The 26,535-nt window shown below is 38.5% G+C and overlaps 2 protein-coding genes across 3 annotated transcripts; one reads left to right on the top strand and one right to left on the bottom strand.

Moving 5' to 3' along the window:
• Positions 1–15: 15 nt before the first annotated feature.
• Positions 16–12,269, bottom strand: LOC134536147 (probable proline--tRNA ligase, mitochondrial). The gene is made up of 7 exons (XM_063375755.1): positions 12,010–12,269; positions 9,190–9,367; positions 7,125–7,198; positions 6,182–6,440; positions 4,895–5,082; positions 2,874–3,089; positions 16–1,433 (listed from the first exon to the last, which is right to left on the bottom strand). Exons 1-7 carry the CDS (start codon positions 12,184–12,186, stop codon positions 1,131–1,133), a joined length of 1,395 nt encoding a protein of 464 aa, XP_063231825.1. The 5' UTR covers positions 12,187–12,269; the 3' UTR covers positions 16–1,130.
• A 2,250-nt stretch (positions 12,270–14,519) lies between these two features.
• On the top strand, positions 14,520–26,531 carry LOC134536146 (translation initiation factor eIF2B subunit beta). Of its 2 annotated transcripts, XM_063375753.1 has the most exons (8): positions 14,520–14,650; positions 14,733–14,819; positions 17,172–17,301; positions 18,540–18,688; positions 19,722–19,878; positions 20,803–20,997; positions 23,776–23,972; positions 26,385–26,531. In XM_063375753.1, exons 1-8 carry the CDS (start codon positions 14,586–14,588, stop codon positions 26,455–26,457), a joined length of 1,053 nt encoding a protein of 350 aa, XP_063231823.1. In that variant the 5' UTR covers positions 14,520–14,585; the 3' UTR covers positions 26,458–26,531. The 2 variants fall into 2 exon arrangements, with proteins under 2 accessions (XP_063231823.1, XP_063231824.1); XM_063375754.1 differs by lacking the exons at positions 14,520–14,650; positions 14,733–14,819 and adding an exon at positions 15,173–15,255.
• Positions 26,532–26,535: the final 4 nt, after the last annotated feature.

Here is a 26,535-nt window from a genome sequence, read left to right as displayed (position 1 = left end):
TGTATGAGTAAAAACTGAAATACAAACATGAATTTATTTTAATTAACTTCAAAAGGACATGCTGTATTTTCAGGCATATAACACAATTACCAATTTCGTGCAAATCTGAAGAACTTACAATTGCTGCTCATCTTGTATGACAAGTCGTCTGTGTGACATTACTTATGGCACTTTTGCATGGAGTCCTTACACACGGCGGTATTCGTGCTACTGCAGCATGGAAGCGGCGGGGTACGAATGATTTTAAAACTGAAACGACTATCATAAATAAGTTTTTTATCTTTGTATTCACACTTATAATCTCCATGCATTGTTGGTATTCAGTATTTCTTACACTTTACTTTTATGATATGGTCCTCTTTTTCTGTGCTGCAAGATTTAATAGCAATGAATTTTAACTGATCCTAACCCCTTTTTGTTCAAAAGACTCGTTCCTCTTTCCGCTAGAGCGCAGGGGGCAAAAAAAATTACATCACTCTGTATCTTCTCTCCTGTTTAATGGTCGTCAAGTCTTGGTTAGATTGTTGTATCTGAGAGGATAAACTCAATAATCATTGAGATAGCATGTGGATAGTTGAGATTGTGCAGCTTCCATGTGCAAGACCGAGAGGCCATCACATCTGGTATTAACATTTCCAAATTTCCATTACAGAAGAGCTGCATGTTGTCTTGCGTGCCAGAGTGCGGATAAACGCTACCTTTGAATATATATACTGTATAGAAGTCGCCAGCCCAGGTTAAAATTTCTAATACGGTTTGAGGTAGTTGGTTAATTCACCGCCGCAATCGCCACCATCTCTAGGGCATCGACTTGTGGTGGTCCCTAGCGGACAAGTGTCGAACTCTTCAAACACCCTTTCCCCCTCATGTTGAACGACCTTGAGCTGCAGTGAATAATGGGTGGTGTGGTGCGGGGAATGACAGCGGGCGACAGTGCTACGCTCTAACGTGTAAATAACAACCTAAGACGATACAGGGCGTTACGGCAGCGCCCTGCAGCGGTGAAGTTCCCAAGCTGCTCATCATACGCTACTGAAAAACGTAGAGTAAATCCTATCCACTCGCAACTTCTATACAGTATATATATATTCAAAGATGCTGCGTAGGAACCCAGATGTGAAGCACACGTGTTAGGGTCCGGCCACATCACAAATCTTGCCAGTCAGATACCGGACCGCGTCGGAGAGGCAGAGGTCCAGCGTTTGGTCTCGCAGCAAGTCGTGCACTTCGAGCAGAGGCTGCTCGAGCGCTGCCTTCTTCCCGACGACCACGACGAGAGGGTAGCCGGTCTTCCTGGCGTCCATCAGGCGTCGACCGATCGTCAGCTGGCACCGGTCGTCCATCAACACGTCGTCCGACAACACTCCCGTGGAATTCAAAGCATCGTACAATTTGTGCGACAGGTCCAATGCTACGCTTTCTTTGCTACCGTCCTGAAATCAAAAGTTAAAAAATTTTCTTTATTACCTTGTTATAGTGTTCAGTATCCTGTTGACTACAAGATTTATATGAAATCGTCAGCAGGATAAAAAATATAATATATAAAGTTAAAACTGTTTGCATATCCATAATGAAGCATAGGAAATGGAATAATTAGCAGCTTAAACGATGTTCAGGATGGATGCATGATTTTTTTTTGAAAGAGGTTCTAAAAAATAATTATACTAAAATCAAACATTGGTTTAGAAAGCAACATGATCATTTCAAGCGACTGTCACTTTCAGTGTAGCTTGTAGTTCTAGATGTTGTAACAGTTCACCTTGCATAACCGAACATAACATACCACATTTAACGAAAACTCACATTTTTTATATGACTTCAGGGGGAATATATTCCTACCCACTCCCACCCTCACGCATCACTACTGGTGATGGTTCTCAATGGCTCACAGCACTTCAGATAAACTGCGGGCCAATCGCAGAGAAATCACAAAGGCAACACGGTGTGAAATTTTAACATATTGCGGACTAAATCAGAAAAAAATTTTTTCTTTCAGTTTCTAGCTATGGCTAAAGATTTTTATAATTGAATTCGTAAGCAGGTAGCGACTCACTACCTCAAGTGAGAGGCCACGTGGGGTAATGGCCGGACCACTCACCCATCGAACTGTGAACCACAGTGGATTCGAATTTGGATTTTATGCAGGACACAAGCTGAATGTTGCAATGAGCAAGGATGTTATGATGCACCCTCACTTGATTCGACCAATATGGATACATTGCAAGTGATAAGTATCTGCAAAATTCATTATTAAATATGTAAATCATCAGTTTCTGAAAGTTCATTTTTATTTAACAATATTTTCTGCTTTCATTTTGAACTGATAATGGTTAGGGACAAGAGTATACGGGGGAATCTCTTATCGAGTCACTTTTAAACCACAAATGCTCACTAATATATTTTTATTGTTCTGAATGTATTTATTTTAGACCAATTTATTACAAATTATTTTACTGTAAAAAATTGTAGCATATAAATACTATCCCTATTTTGGCAGAATAAGTATTACAAACAGCTTTTAAAAACATAAAGAAAAATAACACTGAAATCGTAGGTTTTAAAAATGAAATCGGACTAAAAATAAAACCATAATATCTTCGTCTCTGGTAATGGATGCTAAAAATAGAGGTACCTACTTTAATAACATGACTTGTGCAAATATTTATTTTAATAATATTTTTAAATTTTTATAATGTTAAAAACCCATTATTTTGACATGATCTGCCATCTTGCACGTTGGTTAACAAAACTTTGCAGATGTCTGGTTGTATCAATACAAACGATCAAGATCCTGCATTCGAATTTTTTTTTTGCTATTCGCACAACCCTATACAGACGTGCTTCCTCGAGGAACTCGTGAGCAGCAGTCCCACCTTGGGGGGCAGGATGCAGACGGAGAAGGGGGCGATTGCCAGGGGCCAGCGCAGCTCGTCCGGCGACGACAGACACTCGACGGCGGCGGCCAGCAGCCGGGTCAGCCCCACGCCGTAGCAGCCCATCTGCAGGGCGACGGGCCTCCCGTCCGGGGCGAGGCACCGGGCCCCCAGCGGCTCCGAGTACCGCGCGCCGAGGAGGAAGGTGTGGCCCACCTGGGGACGGCGACAACGTGCGGTAGCTCGCCAAGTCCCACGACGTGAAGTCAGCGGCGTAGGAACCGGGGGGGGGGGGGGGGGGGGGGGGGGGACGTGTCCCCCTGAACCTTTTTGGGTGGAGGGGACTGTCCCCCCCCCCCAACTTTCTAGACCATGATATTTTTATTTTATAATATTATTCTGCCCAACTTTATTTGTAATTTCTTCACTCATCAAATTTTATCTTAAGGAAACAACAATAATTTTTACATCGATATATCCAATTGGATAGATACAAAAACTGTTTAATATAGCGCTATTTTGCACTTTTAAAATCAAAATTTTCCGATGGAGGACCCCCCGTCTTAGTAAGAGGGGAATGGGTTAACATGACATCAAATTCATTATTTGTCCCCCCCCCCCCAACATTATGAACACAGCTACGCCAATGCATAAAGTTATTTATTTGGGGGCACAATGGCAAGACGCTGAACTTTCACTTCTGAAGACTCAGGTTCGAATTCTATACAAGTAATCCTGATTTCAGTTTGCCATAGTTTCCTTAAACCACTAGGATGGTTCCTTCCTGCAGATGACCAGTTCCTTTCCCCAACAACCCTGAATTGTGTTGTTGAGTTTCATCAGTCCCTAACGACCTTGTTGATGACACTTAACAGTTGCATGCTGTTTCAGGAGCTGCTTCAACTACTGATGCTACTGCTACTACTACTGCTTCTGGTAAGGCCACTACCATTTTATAAGAATAACTAAAATTACAACCCATCAGGTCTTTCGTTATTAAGTCCAGACTGCCTCCACGAGCCACAACTTTAATTAAAGCTGCATACTTTCGACTGCATCCCCACATCAGCTAAAAAAAAATGCTGAGTTAAACATATCAGATCTCTTATTTCATGCGTTCCTCATCCACTTAGCCTCCTAGCTGCTAGCTTCTCTCGTTACAACCCGTAATCATAAAGCACCAACCCGCAATTTTCCGTTGGAGCTGGCACGAGCAACAAAATGTATGACTGAAAATCTTGCAAGAACTTGCATTTTTCACCATGAAAATTAACAAATATCTATAAATATCAAGTGCATCTAAGGAATCCATCTGTAGCAAACCACTGTCTTTATATAAAAAAAACCCTGACCATTCCTAAAAAATTTCATACTGAAAAAAAAAAAAAAAAAAAAAAATTGTTTTAGAAATGAGTGATTAATACACTAAAACTAAGGTTAACGTGTAAGATACGTCCATGCTACAGTTTTCTTGTGTAAATGTTGAAAGTGAAGTTAAATTATTTAAGTAAATCCAAACGTAATTTTCTAGGTGGCGACCGAAAGGGAATTTAAACAAAACAGACAAGAATTCACATAAGCTTACATTAGGGCAAGGGCCACCGCCTCACTCGCACGTCGTACAAATTAAGCCTAACTGACTACATGCTGGATTACAAAGACAATGCAGCTACACGAGCTACCGAAAGAGACCAGCCAACAAATTTAACAAGACAAGACCGAATTACACTTTGACAGCCGTTTAAATAGATTTGGTGCGGCACAGCGCGCATGCGCCAACCCCAGGAGGGGAGGCGAGGAGCAAGCAAGCACACACTAGGAGGGGGAAGGAGGGAGGGGACGAAGTGCCGACGCCCGCGCTTACGCGCGGAGATTGTAAGTAACGGCGAACCCGACCGCTACAATGATTGAATTCACATTTCCCACACTTCATGGTTACAGTATGCGTTACTGCCATTTCAATAACCATCCGCACCTTGTAATGACGGACGCCTCGCGCTCCGTGCGATCGACACACTCACCTCGATGGCGGGCTCCCGGGACACGCCCTCGTGACCGCACCGCGGGCACCGCGCCCCGCCCCCGCCCACCTGGGCGTTGGCTGCGTAGCTGCACGCGGGGCAGAGCACCAGCTCGTCCTCACCGACCGCAGCGGGGTAGTGGTACTCGTGGGACAGCGACCCGCCCATCAGCCCCTGCTCCCCTTCAACTGCGAGGAAACAGTTCCACGCACCCGCTCAGCTGCGCAAATATATGTCATCACATCTTGTGATGACAGCAGCAGCGAAATTCCACTGCCACGTCGTCGAATATTTGGGCAGCTTTTGTTGATTTTATTAAGTTACGTCTGGTGTTTTTAGCGTTCTTTCTCTTTTCATGCTGTTGACAATATATATAAATGTGAAAGATTGTTACTCGATCACGTTTTTACTAGAAAACAAACTTGGTCCGAATTTGGAACTACGGAAGCACATTATAATATCACGAAACTAAATTTCATCAATGGTTGGCCAAAAGAAAGAAGGTGGTATTTCAAAAAATAATTGTCGTTTTGTTTGCAAGAAGCAATAACGGCAGAAGAAAATCTATAGTGGCCAATCTGTTTAGGAAGGAGAAAAACCAATGAGATAAAGAATATAATTATAAGAAATAAATCTATTGAGAAAAAAACTTTAATTAAGGATGGCATAAAATACAAAAAAAAAATTTTTTCATCAGATGGCAGTGTTCATCAGTAGTACAGAAGATACTAAGACACCAGTAAAAAATGTATTCCTCATGGAAGTATGTCAGAGATAACCATAGCTAATGTTAAGTTGATTATATGAGCGTATACATAGTGTCTTATCTGCAACTGCTAATTACCATCACGAGGTCGGAAATTAATTTTTTTGGTTTTTGTGTTTCGAGTTAGTTTCACATACAGCCTCTTTCATGTATACAGGGGCGTAGCCATGGGGGGGGGGGGGGGGTTAGGGGTTCAAACTCCCCCTCTTTAGCACCAAATCTTTAATTAATTTCTTATTCATCACTCAAATATTATATTAAAATTAATAAAAAATTTGTACCATTACAATATTTAAATTTAAGTACCAAAAACTGCTAAAATAGCACTATTTTACACCTCCATAAAATCCAAATTTTCACGGGGGAGGACCCCCGGCCCCCCCCCCCTCGCTGTAATACGGAAGGGAGGGGGGGGAGTCCATGCTTCTTAACACCCCTGATACACAAATCCTGGCTACGCTACTGCATGTATACACTAGTGTCGTGAAACTTGCGACGGTCGTAAGCACCACAAAACGTACCTCTGACGTACCTGATGCCGACGGCGGTGAAGATGTTGTCGTAGGCTCGGCACACGTCGTGGTAGGTGCGGCGGGCGCTCTCGGGAGAGGCGTCGAAGGTGTACAGGTCCTTCATGAGGAACTCCCGGGAGCGGAGCAGCCCCAGCCGGGGCTTCATCTCGTCGCGGAACTTGCTGGTCACCTGGTACAGCCTCAGGGGCAGGCTGCGGTGCGACAGCTGCACGGACGCTACCAGCTCGGTGACCGCCTCCTCGTGAGTCTGGGCACAGCACAACACCGCGCCTGCAGTCCCACTGTCCAGTGCAACCTGCTGGAAACATGCTCGGGGAAGGAGGAGGGGGGGGAATATATTTTTACACAAAATAAATGCACTACAAATAGACATGTAAGTGGGATACTTTTCTGGAAAAATATAATCACACACACACATGCATATATATATTTTTTTACTTTACTTTTGACCAGAATAAGCTGCATCATCTACAGACTGGCGCAGGAAAAAAAAAATCAATAACCACAGTACTATGTCAAAGGCATGGTGCTGAAGAACCATAGAAAAACAACCCTAAACATCATTCTTCAGTGAGGCTGGCGAAAATGCGCAATGGCAACTGTAACTCGTGAGACCCTTCCTTGTAGTAATATTTATCTCGCATGAAATGTGAATCTCCGAAAAATTGTATGCGCAGAAATAAATCAAAAGGAAGAGGTGTAGAAAACCGCTAAAGACTAAAAAGTAGTAAATATAAGACCAATTAAAAAAAAAAAGAACTATTCCTTTGACTGGACAATCTATATTATTAAATTTATCACTGTAAAATAGCACAGTATGCTAAAAATTAATAAAAAGTAAAACTGGAAAATATTTAGATAGCATACACTAAAAAAAAAAAAGACCTTAACACCATGAATTAAAGTAATTGAAAATCAGCTAGGTACTCACAGGGCTGAGAACGTAATCTCTGCTGTGACGATCTCGCACCCGGAACAACTCTGGACCTGCAGCTTCCCACCTGCCTTCATACAGAACAGGGCTTCTCTAAACCTACCCTCTTAAATGTTCACGTTGAAACTTCACATTTAATAAAAAAAAAACATTGTTCTGTTCAAAATAAATAATATATAATAATAACCAGGGGTGCAACAGGGGGGGGGGGGGGAGTCAAATGTATTCCCCCCCCCCCTTTTCTGAAACTTTGAAGTGGAGGCAAACGGGGGCAAAGAAAGTGTTGTGTAATCAATTTTTAGATCATAAAACTGCTTAAATAGCACCATTTTCCACCTTGAAATACAAATTTTCCTGGGGGAGGACCCCCGGAACCCCCACTTCAATAGGGGGGATTGATGATTCTTCATAAAAAGGTATATTGCCCCCCCCCCCCCCTGGAAATTTAGTTGTTGCGCCCCTGATAATAACTCCCTATACGGACTGTACCTCATTAAGAAAGCTTTTTTTTGTGTGTGGAGGCAATATTCTTAACTTGCAATGGTTCACAGTGTAATTAAAAAAAAATTGCAGACATATCAAGAATTCAAAGCAATTATGATTAGCAATCTTAAAAAACAAATAAACAAGTTCTGATGAACCATATTTCACAATATGCTTCACAAACGAGTTACAGCACATAGAAGATGTAAACTCTCGTTGTTGAAATAAGATGTAAAGTACTCACTTGGGAATCTCTCTGGTTTTGAGAAAACCTGTGGCCTTTAAAGTAAAGTGCATTACGAGCATATGCTTTCAAGATAAATTCCCCGAAAGGCTAGTTGTAGTTTTGGTCTTTTAGTGTTGACCCAAATATATTGTTCGTAAATAAAAACAAATAAAATAGAAAATAGAGCTCACAGCTTATTTTTACGATCATAAAATAATTATCTACATTCATTTGTTTTAAACCACACCAATATATTATTAATGGGTTTAAAATTTTCAATACAATCATGTCTCTCCCAAAACTAATCTTTATCAATTCTGAAAAATTATTTTATGCCACATTTGGTAAATAAAATAGCAATCTGTGGAACTACTAGCATATGGAAAATCTGGATTCTAGTATATAAACTAGCCAATTCTGTCATTAAACATTGTGGATTTAGTCTTTTATTGTTTAAAAATTTTAAAATGCAGGTAATAATATGGTACATACAAAGTCTAATTGCATTGATTAACTGCTTCAACTTAAAATGTCTACATAAAACAATACTAAGAGCCAAGATTTTATGGTTTTATATTTTGGCCATTTTTGTACTGAAAAATTTAAGATTTTTTTTATGGTTTGCTTATATTACTAATATAGTGCATATATAACTATTTAAAATTTATTTAAATTTTGGCATATATAATATTTTATCTATCAAAAACAGAAATATGTTATTGGAACTACTAAACCTACATATCTTTATTAGCAGTGATTGAGTGTGTGTGTGTATAAATATATACACACACACAAACAAAAACACAACCACACACACAACCACACAAACACACACCCGCAAACACACACACAAACCCACACATGAAAATTCTTTGTCGTCATCACTTTTCCATCATACTTAGAAAAATCATACACTGGAAACTGATTTTTTTTACATAGTACAAAATAATTCAAAATTTTCATTAAAAGCATCAAATAAACATTTGTGAATAGAATTTTACACTTTAATACACAACATTAGGTAATTAGTTCGGAGTTAATTTTTAAGGTTACGTGGCGCACTGACTTCCATTTTAGTGTAATGCAGTAGGGCCTATATTGACTTTAATTGTACTTTTATCGCTATTCACCTGGGAGAAGGGGGAGGGGGGAGAGTTACTGTAAGAGAAAACGGGATAATGAGAGCAGAAACTATGGTATGAAGGAGAAGAGGAACAGAGAACGAGAGGAAGCTGAAAACCAAGAAGAAGAAAAAATTTCAAAAATAAAAAAATACGGAGTATTACAAGAACAGCGACAGGCAGGTAAATGCAAGAGCACCCAAAGGGGGGCGAGACAAAGCTGCGAGCGCACCAGTCCTCCTCCACAGCTCCCCCGGGGTGAGGAACGGCAGCTTGACCCTCTGGGCGCCCAGGGACTGCATCTCGCGGCTGGCGATCCTGGTGAGCTTGCGCAGCGCCCGCACGCCGAGAGGCAGCAGGTGGAAAGAGCCCACGCCGGCGTGTCGGATGACGCCCTGGTCCATCATCAGCTGCAGCACCGCGCACGTGACACTGCACTCGCGTTACAGTTCAACAAAACAAACTCTAACTGCACATTAAATGCAAGAATGCAAGATACGAAAAACATCTCGCTTCCAGGTGTAAAAATTCTGATAGGCTCCCCCCCCCAAAACCCCCTTTTTCCCCCATAAAAAATAAAAAATCAACACCAACCATTTTTGCTTCAATGAACCAAGGAACACAGAACTTTTTGGAATTAACCGTAAGCAAGTTTTCATCACCAGAGTATTTGGCACCTAAAGATTTTTTTTTTAATAACTTAGGTCAGATTGCAGTGTCGTGACTTAAGGCGAAGGCAAGTAAGTATTCCTGCATTTTATTAACCTGCAAAGTTTTTGCTTAGATTTTACCGGTGTGATGATGCAAGTGGACCTTAGTTTGTTTGCCACATTTCCAAGCGATTATTTTTTGTGAAGATATTTAAAATTTGGTTTAATAGTAAAAATCTACAGTTTTCAAAACCTTTTCTTGTTCACCCAACAATGGTACGTTAGCTACACAGCAAGATTTTACATGAAGTAATTGGAGTATACTGGTTTTTCTGAAAATTGTGGCTGGTCTAAGGTAATTATCTTGCAAAAGTGAATTCTCAAAATTTCCCCTTTGTTTAAAATTCCTGGAGTACAAGCGGAGTGAGCACAAAGAGTGTAACTGTGTACCTGCTGTGTTTTATTCCGTTTTCCACTTTGGTTACTAATTGTTTACAAACAAGGACTATAACGTTCCAAGTAGAAGAAGTTTGATAGATTCTATAGTTTTTCTCATGCTCAATAATACCACATTAGAGGGTAACTCACAAAGATCAGCATCACCTAAAATAAATTTTTTTTACAATTTATTTTTTATTTTGTGTACACAAGATAACAAAAACACTAAACCCCACAAGTACCTTATTATTCTTGTAATGACATTCCTGTAGTATGTATGTATGTATGTTTTAAAAAGTGATAACGTAATGCAAGCAAAGTTTTGTGAATAGTGAATTAGCTTTAATCCTGTTGACAATGACTTATCATTTAAAACATAATATGAAGAATAAAACAATGGGTTAGCTGCAGTGACAAAATCATTGGCAAGGCCCATTCTACAATGAAACAAAAGTGAAGACGGATCACGTGTGGAGATGAATCTCACACACATGGAGTACCTACACTTGCAAGCATGCGGATAGAATCAGAGTGGATTGGCTCGGCAATGCCCAGCTGTTCCGCTTACATTACTCCGTGCGATCAATTGAAGCAGAGTATTTGGCCATCTTTATTTACATTTTAAATATTTTAAAAATTCTTTCGGGTAGAAGAATACTGAGTGTTCATCATTTGTTGTTTATTTTTATTATAGAATTAAATCCCAACTGTGTTACAATTTCGTGCCACGACATTTTTTCAATCACAATAACAATTTGTAATCATAGAATTCAATCTCATTGGTTGCTATTTGTTACTTTTCCATACACCGTGGAAGCAGCACACTGATAGTAAATATATTGCGGATCCAAGGTCTGTTTTCGTTTTGGACAGAAATATGAGTGTCTTTAATCTCGGGTTGGATGTCACTTCAGCTGAGGATTCGACACAGCTTGAAACTCATAAACTGTGAAAGCTACAGAGCTGAAGTAAATATATCTTAGTAGAGCAGATTTAGCTCGTGGTCATTATGTATGACTCACCCAGTTATTTGCAGTGATGACATAATGAGCATTAGAGGGGAGCATTTAAGTCAGTGCGAGCTGTAACTTAGAAAGTAACGGACAGATTTGCGTGATTTAAACTTTAAGTTGCTGAAGAGTGAGCACTGAGTAGTGCTAGTTGAATGGAGTAACTATAAACTTACAAACTTTGGTTTTGGAGTCATTAACCAAAAAATGCATAAGCGAAAACAGTTTATGTTGGAAAAAAGAAAGAAAACAAGAAAAATCGCCCGAGCAGAAGGAATTAAACTTACAGAGAAGTGTCGTAGGTATCAAATGAGGCAAAATATAGTCTAGAGAAATGAGCCAGTGGTGCAAATCGAGCCCCCATAACAAGACACAAAATTTGCTCTCCAACGAACCTCAGACATCTTACTTCGTGAGAAGTGATGGGGAATGCAGAAAATTATTTGGTAAAGGATGTGGAAATGCTTTCAGATGGTTCTAATATTGATTTGGAGTCAGTTGAGCCAGTGGTTATGAACGATGGACTGAGTTTGTGGCGGTTTGGTGTCAAAATTTTTCTGGTGTGGCCACCCAACCGTCAAGAAAGATGTTCATCGAATTCAGGTCAAAAAATAAAGCAACATCAATTTTGTTAAATTATATTGTTTATTTGATACACAACGTTCCAGTTCAGCACGACAGGAATTCATGAAACAAAACCCTGGTCGCTGTAGTCCAAAATACAGCCTACCCGTAACGTTTTTACGATTCGTCATTGTGGAACGGCACTAAAGAACATACCCTTAATAAACCTACCGACGGACAATGTCCACTACGTTTCCCCTGTTGCGACATCCGTGTTTAACCTTGCCGGTACTAAACCCCGGATCGCCGTGGTGGAAGGCCTCCTTTAAACATAATATCTAAGCAGTTCATAAAGCTACTGAAGCTTTGTTAAAAACGTATTGTATTTACCTTATGGCTGATACACAACACGTCATCAACTTTAGTTTCAACAGTTTTAGGGACAATGTTCTGTGGCTGAAAGAGTTTGGAAACAGTATTAATGCAGGTGGTGGAATAACAGTGCTTCCTTAAACTCCAACAATAACAAGTCTCTGCCAATGAAATTGATCTTCCCGTTTTTATCATGGTGAAATAAATGTGCTTCTTTTAAAGTTTTACTACAAAATACTTTATTATCCGGCTTGTGATTCAAACACATGTATCACAACAACAAAAACTAAAGACCATAGAGTCAATCAGTTTTAAATAACAACATCGATGTTAGCCATTCCAGCTGTGTTAAGCGCTCCAAATGGCAGTGTGTAAAACTAAGAGTGAGTCTTCACAAGCTAAAATTAATGTTTTGTATAATATAGTGATGGGTCGTTCGTTAACGATTCGTTCAAAAAGAACGAATCTTTGAGAGAACGAAATCTTGCGATTCGTTCGCGATGTAAAGAACCGGCTCTTTGAGAGCCGGTACCTTGAAAGATTCGGTAGAACGAAAATGCGGAGAGAACGAGAGAACCAACCGGCTCTTTGAGAGCCGGTACCTTGAAAGATTCGGAAGAACGAAAACGCGGAGAGAACGAGAGAACGAGATGAGAGAACCGGCCACGCGCCCGGTCTGATTCGTTCGTGAAATGATTCATGACGTCAGGAGTCTGAAGAATTAGTAATCACAGCGTGAGCATGTTCATAAGAGCAAACGATAACTGATCAAATAAAATAGGGTAACATGAAAAGTATCTATACCTGAAAATGTCAACTGTTAAGTAGTGGTTTAAAATTGCGTTTTCACATTCACATACACAAATTTGGGGGGGGGGGGGGGGGGGAAACATGAAATAAAAATAACAGGGAAAGTAACTACAAATGTTCACACTTACCATTTAGGTGTTAATTAATGTACCTACTTCATTTTTCTCTCTTCATACTGAATCGCAGTAGTAGTATTCAATTTTTGTCTTTTTTTCTCTAAATGTGTTGGTCTACATGTAAACACTTTACTCTCTCTAGAGTGTAAATAGCCTGTATATTAATATTTGTAACTTAAAAAGTAATACAATATAAATAATCTTGTTTCATATACGCAACTGTGATTCACTGGCTACGAAAAGCAATGTTCAAGTACTAGCTATAATAGTGCGATTACAAATTAAAGTTAAGAAAGATCACTTTCGTACCTAACATTCTTAGATTTAATGCTCCCGTATTATATAGAATCACTGCATGAAGCATTTGCAGCGATCAACAGTCAATAATTTTATAACAGTCAGTATACAACTAGACGTTTGAAATTTCATTTACCCATGCAGAGTAGATAAAGATAACCACCCACGCGATCCAGCCTCCTCTCGTTATCGGGTCACGCGATAACGAGGGGAGGCTGGAAGCAAACACGTAGCCAATACTCTAAAGGATGAACGAGTTACGACACCTGATAAAAGAGCCAGATCCTATTCACAGAAAAGAACGAAATGACCGAGATGAACGAATCGTTCTGAACGAATCTTTCACGGAACTGATCCGAAAGTACCGGTTCGGTCAAAAGAACCGTTCTGCCCATCACTAGTATAATATAGAAAAAATAAATTTTGAGAAGAAAGTAAAATTGTTTGTAGGTATTGGTTTTGTATTGCGTATATAGTTGTATTTAAAAAAAATTCTAGAAATCGGTAGTGTTTGTCATGTAACACTATATAATTACTAAAACATTTATATTTGACTAGCTGTAATAACCGGGTTGCTCGGGCTGAACTCAGGGTGATATATCGTCCGCGAGTTAAAGCAAAATAGATAGCGCTATGTTTGTATATGTATGACCAATGGATTTTCTGTTTACCCATGGTGCATCAATTGAATGGATTAGAAGTTGATACGCTGCAGCGCTATCTAGTGGCGAATTACAAAACTGGATAGCATAAAAACCTTATCCATGAAAAAAAAAAAAAACCTTCAAAGTGTCGGCGATCGGTCAACCGTGTCGGAGTTTAACATCGTACATTCCAACATCCTATTATATATATGTAATGTGTATGCACTCATACACCGAAAACCCACGAACTACCACTAAACTATATTAATTACACTATATATCGTGCGACTGGTGTTCGTCGCGTCTTATTCACTTTCTCTTCATTGTGCTGGGGCGCGTTCTGGTTGCGTTGCATACGCCAGAACGAAGCTGTGTTGTGCAATAGTGCTGATGTTGTCACTGGATATGCGATAAAGAACAACTACCCTGTTCATGGTATTACTATTATACAAAATACACAAAAAATAATAATGGCTATCTCCAACACAATAATTCAAAAAATAAAAATAATTTGCTACGATAGCGTCCTTATCTTACTATCTTTAATTCTGAACTTTAGTTTGTGAAGTTGATTTAATTGTCTACGCTATTCCATAGAGCGCTAGTTACAAGCGAAGTGTTAAACATGTGAGTTTCTGGTCTTTAAAGATAAATAGTTTCCTACCTGTGGATTGCTTGGTTTTTAATATTTGAAGGTTATGTGTTGTGTGCATGTTTGCTGACAGGTATGATGGAATATAAGGACGACGTAAATGAACATGTATATCAATTAATTAGTGATATCAAACAAAGGTATGTGTCCTATTGTCTGTAAGTTTTTGTAGAAGTGTTCTTGAAGTAGGTTTATAATCAACAATGTGTCATATTGTTTCAGTAAAATATCTGGCTCTTACGACTTGACCATCAATACTGTTTCTCTGCTGAAGGATATTATAACACATTCAGAATGGCAAACAGCTCAGTGAGTATTTTGCATTGGAATATAATTTTACTTTGTCTTATTTAGTGAATATGTAGAGTCGCGGTATATGCGAAAAAAAAAAAAATGCTAGAAATCCGAAAATACTTTTATTATATGCTCTTTCACTTCCTCTTTTCAAATCAACCGGCGGAGGTAAGAAATTCCAAATACTTTAGGAGATATCGAATTTTTTAATTTTCATCACAATACCTGTGTATTCATGCTGCGAATACAATTGTTTGTTTACGATTATCTATTATGTTTCTTATTGGACAATTTTGTCACGTGACAGTTCCGTGATTGGCCAGTATTCAAATGAACCAATACGTGATTATTTATTTATTTAGTCATGTTCCGTTGGAGGTATCACGACGTAGGTGAACGACTACATCATTTCCTTCTAATGGCAAAGGAAATGTACCCGCCTCCAAATTAGGTGATTTTTTAACGTTTCTAATTTTAAAGTCTTATTTTTTATTTGGATATTGTTGCGCAAGTAATAAGTAACAAAAAAATTTTACGTGAGTTGTTAATGTTCATCATTTGTCCGGGTTTATTAGGTCAGGTCAGTTACATTATAAATACTTTAATACTAAAGAACCATTGAAATAAAATATAATATTTTTAATGTCTGCTTAATTTGAAAGTATTCATAATGTAACTGACCTGACCTAATTGACCATTTTAGTTCCTACTGTTCATCCTTTGTCCCGGTTTGTTTGGTCAGGTCAGTTACATTATAAATATCTTAAAACTAAACAGCCATTAAAATTAATTCACATTATTTGTTATGCCCGCTTAGTTTGAAAGTATTAATAATGTAACTGACCTGACCTAATCGACCATTTTATTTATTACGCATTCACGAACACACGGCAAAATAACAAAAATAGTGACGGTCGAATGTTTGTACAGGTGTTGTATTGCAAAATTAAAAAATTCGATATCTCTTAAAGTATTTGGAATTTCTTACCTCCGCCAGTTGATTTGAAAAGAGGAAGTGAAAGAGCATAGAATAAAAGTATTTTCGGATTTTTAACATTTTTTTTTTCACAGATACCGCTACTCTACATATTTACCAATAATTTGAATGTGATGTTTTGAGTGAAGACCATGCTACACTCGTTGAGTGATGAGATTAAATACAAGATGGCGTGAGGCTCATGAAAACTACAGTGGCTGCGCCTTGAGTCACGTCCAGTGTCGGCGAGTTCCGTGGGGGCGGGAGTGGAGTTGAGTACTCGCCTTGTTACTTGTGGGTGTCCATCTGCTTGCTGGCGCTTGAAGGGAACTTGCTGGTCTCCAGATGATCTTGTACCCTCTGGTTTTGTTCGGGAAGTCATTGCCACCTGGTCACTCGCAGCTGCCCACTCCTACAAGTAAGTACGCCTTTGCTCCAGTCTGGCATCGGGACTGCAATGGTGCACTCACTGTGGTCTTGTGCTGTTGACTGCTCGTCATCAGGACACTTTTCTGTTCAGCGATCGACGTTGCAGGACCACTCAATCTCCAAGTCCCTCTCTCTGGGACCTCGTGACTGCCTCGTCCCTGTCACTTTGGCTGTCGGTGCTCCTTCATTGGTTGACCCGTCATGCAAGATTTTTTTTTAAATCTGGATGTACAAACTGTTATGTATGTAAAAGTAATCCCAAAGAAGAATACATTTTTGGAAAATTTAGCACCCATGTGATTTATCAAACAAAATCCACTTCCTGTCCTACCTTTGTGCTTCATGCCTCAAACATCACAAATTAAGTAAACAAAAATGCATGAGGTACTCTTACACTGAAGTAATGCATTTTGCCAGATTTACTTCTTTTTTTTTAAACAAAATTTGTATCTAGATTTATTTATAACCAAGCAATAAAACAAAGGAATTAAGGAAATTTTTTTGGAAAAGTTATTCTTCTAAAATGATGGTAATATGTCTTTTTGCAGGTAATTTTTAGGCCTTTAAACTTTATTCTTCTGTCTTAAATACTTTTAAATGTAATACAATAGAAAAAAAATTTTTGAGGAACACATATAGCCATCTTAAACTTGTATTTTACAACCTCAAAAAAAAAAAAACTAATTGTAGTGTGTTATAAAATTGTTTACAAATTTATTTTAGTTTAATTTGATTTAGAAAGTAAGTAAAAATTGTGATTAATTTTTGTAATAGTATGATTAATACAAACCTCTTCATTGCAAAGAGACAACATTATGGTCCCTTCTAGTTTGTATTATTGAGGTTTGACTGTAGCTATGTCCACCATCATCCAAAACATTTGTTAAGATGTGTCTACAGCATGGCTATTTAAAATTTGTCGTTCATGTACAGTTTTTGAACTTTTTTTTTTCTTTTCTCAGGGAGCTCATGAATGTTGTGAGGACGCAGGGAATAAAGTTAGTTAAGTCCCTTCCCCTACACTCGTGCGTTGGCAACATGGTGAGGAGGATGTTGAAGATAATCCGTGAAGAGTTTCTCGCTGGGCAACAGGTAAATAAATTGTTATGGAATCACAGTTTATTTACTACGCAACAAATGCAAAACAAATATTAAATTTGTTTCACTGTCGGCAACAGGTAAATAAATTGTTTTGTGTATCACAGTTTATTTACTACGCAACGAAAGAACTATGTAAAACAAATATTAAATTTGTGTTACTGTCGGCAACAGGTAGATAAATTGTTTTGTGTATCACAGTTTATTTACTACGCAACGAAAGAACTATCTATGTAAAACAAATATTAAATTTGTATTACTGTCGGCAACAGGTAAATAAATTGTTCTGTGTATCACAGTTTATCTACTACGCAACAAAAGAACTATGTAAAACAAATATTAAATTTGTGTCACTGTCGGCAACAGGTAAATAAATTGTTTTGTGTATCACAGTTTATTTACGACACAACAAAAGAACTATGTAAAACAAATATTAAATTTGTGTCACTGTCGGCAACAGGTAAATAAATTGTTTTGTGTATCACAGTTTATTTACTGTGCAACGAAAGAACTATGTAAAACAAATAAATTAAATTTGTGTTACTGTTGGCAACAGAATAAATAAATTGTTTTGTTTATCACAGTTTATTTACTACGCAACAAAAGAACTATGCAAAACAAATATTAAATTTGTGTCACTGTCACCCCAAAAATTATTTGAATATTCTAATAAAACATACATTTAACAAAATTTGGTTTTCTGTAAAGTCGGTTTACGGACGAAAGTCAAACGTGACGTCCTAACAAAACATTGATGAAATGATGGCATACTTTTATGAATAAAATAAAATAATTTTTATTTTAATAATAAAAGAATAAATACTTGAAATTAAACTAGTAATCAGATTTTTAAAATGCAAGAATAATAAATTAACCTTTATTGCTGAAATTGTTGTTGTAATAAGCAATGAAAACCACATTAACTTTTCACTTCACTTTATAAACAATCGACGAAACAGTTCACGTGTAGATGTAAGTTGTGTGCTGCCGCTGTCTTTCTTCTCTTCGGACGCATAGGCCAATCGAGTGGAAGAGAGATGGATGCGGCGCAAGCGTACAATGAGCGTAACGGGACACAGCGCAATGGGACAATGTGCGTAACAGGACACTTTTTCGTGTGTGCAGCCAGCGTTCATCGATTTATTAGACGTCACGTCAATAATGTTGATGGTTATGAGATGCGTGTGTGTGTATGGTGGCGATGCGTGATTGGGGGTCGTCGCTGCCCGCAGAGCAGGCCGGAGGAGGTGGACCCCCAGGACTCCCTGCACAAGCTGGTCACCTCCGAGGGCGGCCGCGACGACTACAGCAAGCCGGTGGCCGAGCTGAAGCCCTCCGTCATGGAGCACATCGGGGAGTTCCAGATGGAGCTGGAGACCAGGTGGGGGCGTGCCCCTTCCCTGCCGTGGCCTTTGTGTTGTCCGAGCACTTCCTAACACTCTCTCTGAATCATCTGCGAATCAAGTTACTGCACGGTAATATGAATGAATGAATTAATATATGGATGAATGAATGAATCTCTGGATGGATGAATGAATTTATGAATGAATCTATGGATGAATGAATGAATGAATCTATGGATGAATGAATGAATGAATCTATGGTAGAATGAATGATAAAATATATTTCCTGGCATGCACTTACACTTTTGAATTCTCAGCAAGAAGGTAAGGAAAGTAGGATATAGATGGGCTTACCTTTGTACTTCTACAAATTATGGTATTCCAAACCCCCCTAATTCAAAAATTTGTCTTGGGATGAAAATAGTTCTAAAAAAATTATGAATTTTTTTTTTGTATTTAAAATTACTTTTTTTTTTGTTTTATCTCAATATCAACATTTTTAAGTGATTTCATACTTCCAAAAGTGTTATAATAAGTTTTGTTACTCGATAACTTAATACTTATAGAGAATGTATTTTACTACATGCATTTGCATTACGACAAGTATTTGGCTGAACAGAGATTTTACCAGAATTATTAGGTGTGAATAAAAAAATTTAAACTAGCAGTATGGGAACTCTTCTGGTTGTGGCCACGTAGTTTGGTCGAACCCAGTTACAGAATTTAGTTGTTACATTTTCCTCCTTAATAAACTGAAAGTCTGTGGTCCCTTAATGTTAACAAGCCGAAAAGCATCAATTTGGCACCAGTGTTTGCATTTCTTCTGTACTGCGATCTAAGCATTATACAGACTATAGCGCCCCTCCCGTTAGGCTCTTTGTTTTGAACTCATAGTTTATTGTTTAATATATCATGGATGACTTGATGTAGGCTTTTGGACATACGCCATTGCTTAGCTAAGCAATGGCGTATGTCCAAAAGCCTGCATCAAGTCATGCACTCTCATTGCACAAATCTTTCAAAGATAATATCATGGATGTTTTGAACAGTATTTTTTTTTTATCTGAACAGCGCGGACAACATTGCGCGGCAGGCTTTGGAGCACATCCACGCCAACGAGATTGTGATGACGCTGGGCAAGTCCTCCGCAGTGGAGGCCTTCCTCAAGAAGGCGGCCTCGCGGCGGAAGTTTGAAGTTATCGTGGCAGAGTGCGCCCCATTCTGTAAGGTAGGTGAACCGACTGCATCGTCTCGGCGACATCAGCGGCAGTAGAGAGAGAGACGGGCGATAAGATGAGCAGTGATGGCTCACGTCTGGGGAAACAGAAGTATGTAAAAAAAAAAAATTGCCAAAAAAAACTGTGTTTTGAACCTGCTGGGAATCAGATTTTATGAAGTCACAGATTAAAAATTGAAACTTAAGAAGTTATTTCAGGTGTTACCAGAAAATGAACCTCTAGTGAGTCCCAGAGCAGTTGGTCAAAAATTTATAATTGTTAATATCAGCCTGACTTTCAACAAATAGCATCTGGCAACAAAATTGTCTACAGAACACGGAATGCAATTTTCATGTCAGCGGTTCTCAAAAGGTTTGCACCGTGGTGTACTGGTGTGCCCTAGAAGATCTCCGGGTGCATCCTATGGTATTCTGTAGAAATACATGTCCAGAGAGAAAAATAAATATAGTTACCCTATTATTATACCATTTCATTAGAATATATGCCCAAACATGGCAAGAAAATTGCTAGGACACTTTAAGTTCATGTTTCTCATAAACAAAAGAATGAATAAAGTGAATGTTTTATTTAATTTTCATTTATTTTTATCGCATTACTTCAAATCTTTTATTAACTTAATTATTATATTTTTCTTTTAAAATTTTAATTTAGTGTGCCTACAATTAGAGTTGGTTTTTAAATTGGAGCGACTCCAGATTTTTTTTTTTTTTTTTTTTTTTTTTTTTGCAGAACTATTGGCTTATGTAGTGGAACATCAGTTTCTCAAATTGTCTCGGATAAAACAAGTAAAGATCGTGGTGATGCAGTAGTGCAGCGTGACGGGTGAAGCGCTGGGGCGTCTCCCGTGGGGCTCGTGGAGGGTCCCGGCCGGGAGCCGGGGAGCGTCACGGACGGGGGTTCTGGCCGGTGCGCAGGGCCGCGAGCTGGCGGCCAGCCTGGAGAGGAGCAGGATCGCCACGACGCTCGTGGCGGACACAGCCATCTTCGCGCTGATGTCGCGCGTCAACAAGGTGGTCATCGGCACGCACACGGTGATGGCGAACGGCGGCCTGAGAGCCGTGTGCGGCAGCCACACGGTGGCGCTCGCGGCGAAGCACTACTCCGTGCCGGTGAGTTTACAGCTGTACGTGTGTCACAAACCTCAGTGATGCAAACCCTGAAGGGACAATCATTTTTAGGGGTGTGATGGGTGTGTGAAAAGATTTTTTTTTTTCAATATGAATCAAAGTCAAAGACAAAGTCGAAGATCATTTAAACATTTTGCTACTTTAAGAAAAATCCATAGATTCAGTTTTGAATGCTTGATTTGGTGTTTTCGCCAGGTTCTCGTCCGATCACCGACGTTAACCATCTTCGAGCGTGGTTAGTACTTAGATGGGTGACCGCTTGGGAACACCATGTTTCTGTTGGCACTACCGTTTTGCACTCTCGACACATCGTAAATCAAAAAACATTTAATGTATGTAATCAAATCCTGCATACTACGCACGATGTAGTAAACATCTAGCAAGCTATCAAACTTAAAACTGCTTGTAAATAAAGCAAAAAAAAAAAAAAGTTGCAAAACCAAAAATAACTTTTTCTTTTTAAAATACCAGATCTGGAACTGACTTTTGAAATCTTCGGTTCTGGTTTCTGCTTGTCCATGTCTCTTGATGCTCGAGGGAGCAGTTTTAGTTAGCGAAGTGTGGTAACCATGTGTTCACTCAAAAAAAAAAACTCTTCTTATTCCCTTGTGCATGTGACTTTCTTCACAAGTACATCTGTAAGTTATTAAGCTATTGCCAATTTTTCGCTATAGTTGTATGTAAATGTCTTACTGCAGTGTGAAATATTTTTCTAATGTTAGTCGTATTCCTTTTTTGTGATTATTTTGCAATAATTCAAGTTGAATCATGAAAAACTATGAACAGGAAATGCTTTCAAAGCATAACATGTATTTAGATAATTTTGAATCTTAACTATAGACACACGATCAAATTACCTAGTACATCTTCACTTTTTACATCCTAGTGTAGGCCTACTTTTGAGATAACTTTGCTTTGACTGAAAAAGTAAAAATACATACAGTAGAACCCTGTTATAACGAATCTGAAGGGAGTAGTTTATATGTTCACTATAGAGGGGAAACTTTATATCTGGGAAAACTTTTATATTGGCAATAATTACTCAAAAGCAAAATCTTAACTACACATAGGCCTAAGCCAAGAAAAGAACGAATGAAAATACTCAAAGCAACAGTTTTATGAGCAAATGCAGATATTATTTTTAATGAACTACACATGTACAAACTTTCTATTACCTAATGGTTCTTGTGGACATCTGCGTATTATCCTTTTTTCAGGCATTTAATACTCTGTGACGTTTTCGCAGCTTGAGAAAGAAGATTGTTCAGCTTGTTTAACATTGTACTTAATGTGGATGTTGCAATTCCCAGTTTCTTTGCTATTAACACGTGCGGGACAGTGGGGTTGGAGTCTACCTTTTCAATAATGTCCAGTTTATCTCGCACAGATAATGCCTTACGTTTTTTACCACGTTTTTCACCCATTTTATGTACAGATTTTTTTTATGAAGCACATTTGCAGCTTAATAACACGAAATTCTTTTTACTGTCAAAAGTAAATAAACGAAAAATAACGAGTCTGACGCATCAAAGATCACTACGTATCATTTAGTATCGCAGTTTCTAAAGCTGGAACGAAATTTTCTCACTTTCTATGGAGTCCACAGAGTTCTATCTAGTGGTAGTCTTACGAACTATGCTCGATCAAAATGTCGAAAACGTGAATGATAAAAATGAGACGTAAAAATATTGAATTTGCTGCTAGAATGTACCTACGTATTTGTGTGGCAGTAATTTATTATTAATTTTGATAACATATTAAATGTACACGCGTTCGCCCATTCTTTAACTATGCAGGGAAAACTATTTTTTATTTTCACGAAACTGATCACCATTTTTGGCTACACATAGCCTACCGAGGCCACTCGAATACGACTTGTTTATAATATGAACAGTGGACAATCGAGTAGCGTATTGCGGAGAAAAACTTCAATATGATCCAGAATAGACGTTTTGTGAAAAAACTTGTAATTATATGAAAATATTTGAGATAAATGTGCATTATGTCGGCAAAATTTGTTCGTGGTACACGGGAAAACGTATCAACATTCACAAAAGTTGTGCGCTATATCCAATAAATTAATACATAACCTCACATTATTTTGCCGGGACTGAGACGGAAATTCACAATAAACGGGAATTCATTATAGGTGGGTTCACTATGTAGTTTTTTACAGTAAATAATTTTTTTAATGAAAATGTACTAATTTCTTTTTATTTTGGTTATTAAAGTGATATTTTGTAAAATCATGTTCTTAGAAAAAACACTTTTCCCTTTTTTTTTATTTTATTTAATTTTGTGGCTCCAATGTTGTATAGGACCTTTGAATATATATACTGTATAGAAGTCGCCAGCCCAGGTTAAAATTTCTCTTACGGTTTGAGGTAGTTGGTTAATTCACCGCCGCAATCGCCACCATCTCTAGGGCATCGACTTGTGGTGGTCCCTAGCGGACAAGTGTCAAACTCTTCAAACACCCCTTCCCCCTCCCGTTGAACGACCTTGAGCTGCAGTGAATGATGGATGGGGGGTGCGGGGGAATGACAGCGGGCGACAGTGCTGCGCTCTAACGTGCAAATAACAACCTAAGACGATACAGGGCGTTACGGCAGCGCCCTGCAGCGGTGAAGTTCCCAAGCTGCTCACCATACGCTCCTGAAAAAACGTAGAGTAAATCCTATCCACTCGCGACTTCTGTACAGTATATATATTCAAAGATAGGACTTGAGTGTAAGGGTTTAAGCGGTGTTCCCTCCGCAGGTGATCGTGCTGGCGCCCATGTACAAGCTCAGCCCGCAGTACCTGCGCTCCTACGACCAAGACTTGTTCAACTGCTTCGTGTCCCCGGAGGGCGTGCTGGACCTCGCGGACGGCGGCATCCTCTCCAAGGTCCACGTCTACAACCCGGTGTTCGACTACGTGCCCCCTGAGCTGATCACCTTGTTCCTCTCGAACACGTGAGTGGCGCTCTTGGCGGCCTGCCAGGGAAGGCCTGGGAACATGCATCCAGTGGCGTAGCCAGGATTTGTGTATGGGGGGTGTTAAGAAGCATGGCCTTCCCCCCCCCCCATATTAAAGCGAGGGGTCAGGGGGTACTTCCCCGGAAAATTTGGATTTTAAGGTGTAAAATAGTGCTATTTTAGCAGTTTTGGTACTTAAATTTAAATATTAAATGGTAAAATTTTTATTAATTTTAATATGAAATTTGTTTGAGTGATGAATAAGAAATTAATTAAAGATTTGGTGCTAGGGGGGGGGGGGGGTTTGAACCCCTAAAACCCTCTCCTTGCTACGCCCCTGCATGCATCATCATTGGAAAAGAGAACAAGAAATATTCAACTATATTGAAGCAACAAAATATAGTGTTCTACTGGCAAGCTGTAGGAAAGGTTTTGGTGGAGATTAAAAAACTGACGAAAAATAGCTTCTACTGCGCAGCTTAGGTTCCCCCCTCCCTTCTTTGTGACAGAGAATTTCCGTCACTCCCCTCTCTGTCGCAAAGAAGGGAGGGAGGGGAACCTAAGCTGCCCAGTAGAAGCTAGTTTTCGTCAGTTTTTAATCTCCATCAAAACCTTTCTTACTGCGAGCCAGTAGTACCTAGTTGTTTTGGGGGGGGGGGGGGGGGGGGGGCACCTGGAAATTTTGTACACTAATCAATCACCAGCAACAGCATTAATCTATCGCTAATGTTTTTATGAGCAACTAGGTGATTTTTCAGTGCTTTTGCTTGGCAACTGTCAGCTGTTTTTTGCTTTTGCCACTAAAATTGAACCATTTGGCACTGTCAGCCATTTCGCTGTGCGTTACAAGTCAAGGGGAAGGTGTTTAGGTATGTTCTGAACTTCAGAATTTATTATTTGCATTTGATATTGTCTCTTGTGTAAAACCAAGTTCTTTGAGTCAAAGACCTATAATTACATACACATTTTAAAATTTCTGTGGAGATCTGAATATCAGAAACTTCGGCCCAGTGAAAGTTATGAAAAACAAAAATACTTTACCTAAATCTTGGAAGAATGTAAAATATCTTTGAGAAACCTTACAATATCAATTGAAATGCGTTGCAATAGAAAATATGGACATGGATAAAGTGTCAAATGATTTGGTCAATTGAATATTCTTCAAGATCATGAATTATAAATCAGGAATATTTTAAGTCATATTCTGGAAAATTGCAAGACACCAAGAATGCGAAAGGCCATTTAGAACACATTTGTTTATTGTGGTTTGTTTTATTGTTCAATGGCTGACAGAATATAAAATTTGTACACTTGTTGGCTTATTTTTGAAACCATTGAAATGAATTATTTTTTGTTATGTGTTGAAAGGAAAATATTTTGAGTGCATTTAGTCAATATGCCCATGTTTCTCTCTATTTTAGTGCAGAGAATATTAAGCTTTGCAGTTTTGGTTTTAAATAAACCAGGGAAGACATCACTTGTCATCAAAACACAATAAAATAAAAAACTTCTGTTTATTTGCCAGTACATACCGTAGTTTTAATTTTTGCCTTTGCCTTAGTGTGAACGAAATTAACCACTTACTGGTAGGCTTCTGCGAATACTGTTTTTATTTTTATTTTTTCATTTGAATCGAATATAACAATCCAATAAAATTGCATTACTCTTCTCAGGAGTCCAAGAAAAATTTATACCAAACTTAGTAAAATGAAAAATAGATATGTACTGAAATAATTAGAACACATTCTTAGGCCTAATTTGTTGTACATTAAAACACGATACAACTAAGAATGTACGGAATAAGGGCATTCTGTAGTAACTAATTAATCCTGCCCGTAGCATGGGCTTGTAAAAGTACACAAAATTCATTATATTTTATGAGGACCAATGCATTATTTTTTATTTAATAAGGTCTTAAAATTGTTGCAACGTAAATTGCAGGAAATGCTTTCTCATAAAGCAATAAAGTAATGCATTAATATTAAATGGAAAATGACTGCAAGAAAAAAAGTTAATCATGGGAATTCGTAAATCCCAGGTACTTTTTACTGCACAAAAAGCTAGGATTTACGATGTAATTTTATGTACAGTTGTAACAGCTAATGAAAATAAACTTCCGTAGCCTATTTTAGTAGCTATAGGTAACGAATAATGTTGAATTGAGTGTACAATTATTGGATTCAAATTTGAAATTTTCAAGTACTCGCAGACCCCTACTTACTGGCATTAATCCCTCTTGTGAATGAGATGAAATGTGTTATTGGAATTATATGTTGTGCAGTGAAACAATTTATTTATTTGTGACAGCCAGAAACTTAAGAGGATATCCTGGCAAAAGTGATTTTTCTGTTATTATTGTGCAAAAATTAACTTCATTAATAGACCTGTACTATTTTTTTTTCTTTTCAGAGGTGGCCATGCTCCTTCGTACATCTACAGGTTGCTGAGCGAATTATATCATCCAGATGACTACGATTTGTGAACTTGTCGTGTTCTATGAAAGCACAAGATTTTGTATGCGTATAGAAAAAAATTGACTTAAAAAAATGAAATTGATGTT

Source organism: Bacillus rossius, chromosome 10, assembly GCF_032445375.1.
Source record: "Bacillus rossius redtenbacheri isolate Brsri chromosome 10, Brsri_v3, whole genome shotgun sequence".
Taxonomy (NCBI): domain Eukaryota; kingdom Metazoa; phylum Arthropoda; class Insecta; order Phasmatodea; family Bacillidae; genus Bacillus; species Bacillus rossius.
This window is presented reverse-complemented; position numbering and strand designations above follow the sequence as displayed.

Coding starts and splice junctions, on each gene's coding strand:
- LOC134536147 (XM_063375755.1), bottom strand. CDS start 12,186: ATGATAAAAACGGGAAGATCAATTTCATTGGCAGAGACTTGTTATTGT. Junction 9,368..12,009: donor TGTTGTGTATCAGCCATAAG/GTAAATACAATA, acceptor GCGGTGCTGCAG/CTGATGATGGACCAGGGCGT. Junction 5,083..6,181: donor CGGCATCAGGTACGTCAGAG/GTACGTTTTGTG, acceptor GTTTCCTCGCAG/TTGAAGGGGAGCAGGGGCTG.
- LOC134536146 (XM_063375753.1), top strand. CDS start 14,586: ATGATGGAATATAAGGACGACGTAAATGAACATGTATATCAATTAATT. Junction 17,302..18,539: donor AGTTTCTCGCTGGGCAACAG/GTAAATAAATTG, acceptor CGCTGCCCGCAG/AGCAGGCCGGAGGAGGTGGA. Junction 18,689..19,721: donor CAGATGGAGCTGGAGACCAG/GTGGGGGCGTGC, acceptor TTATCTGAACAG/CGCGGACAACATTGCGCGGC.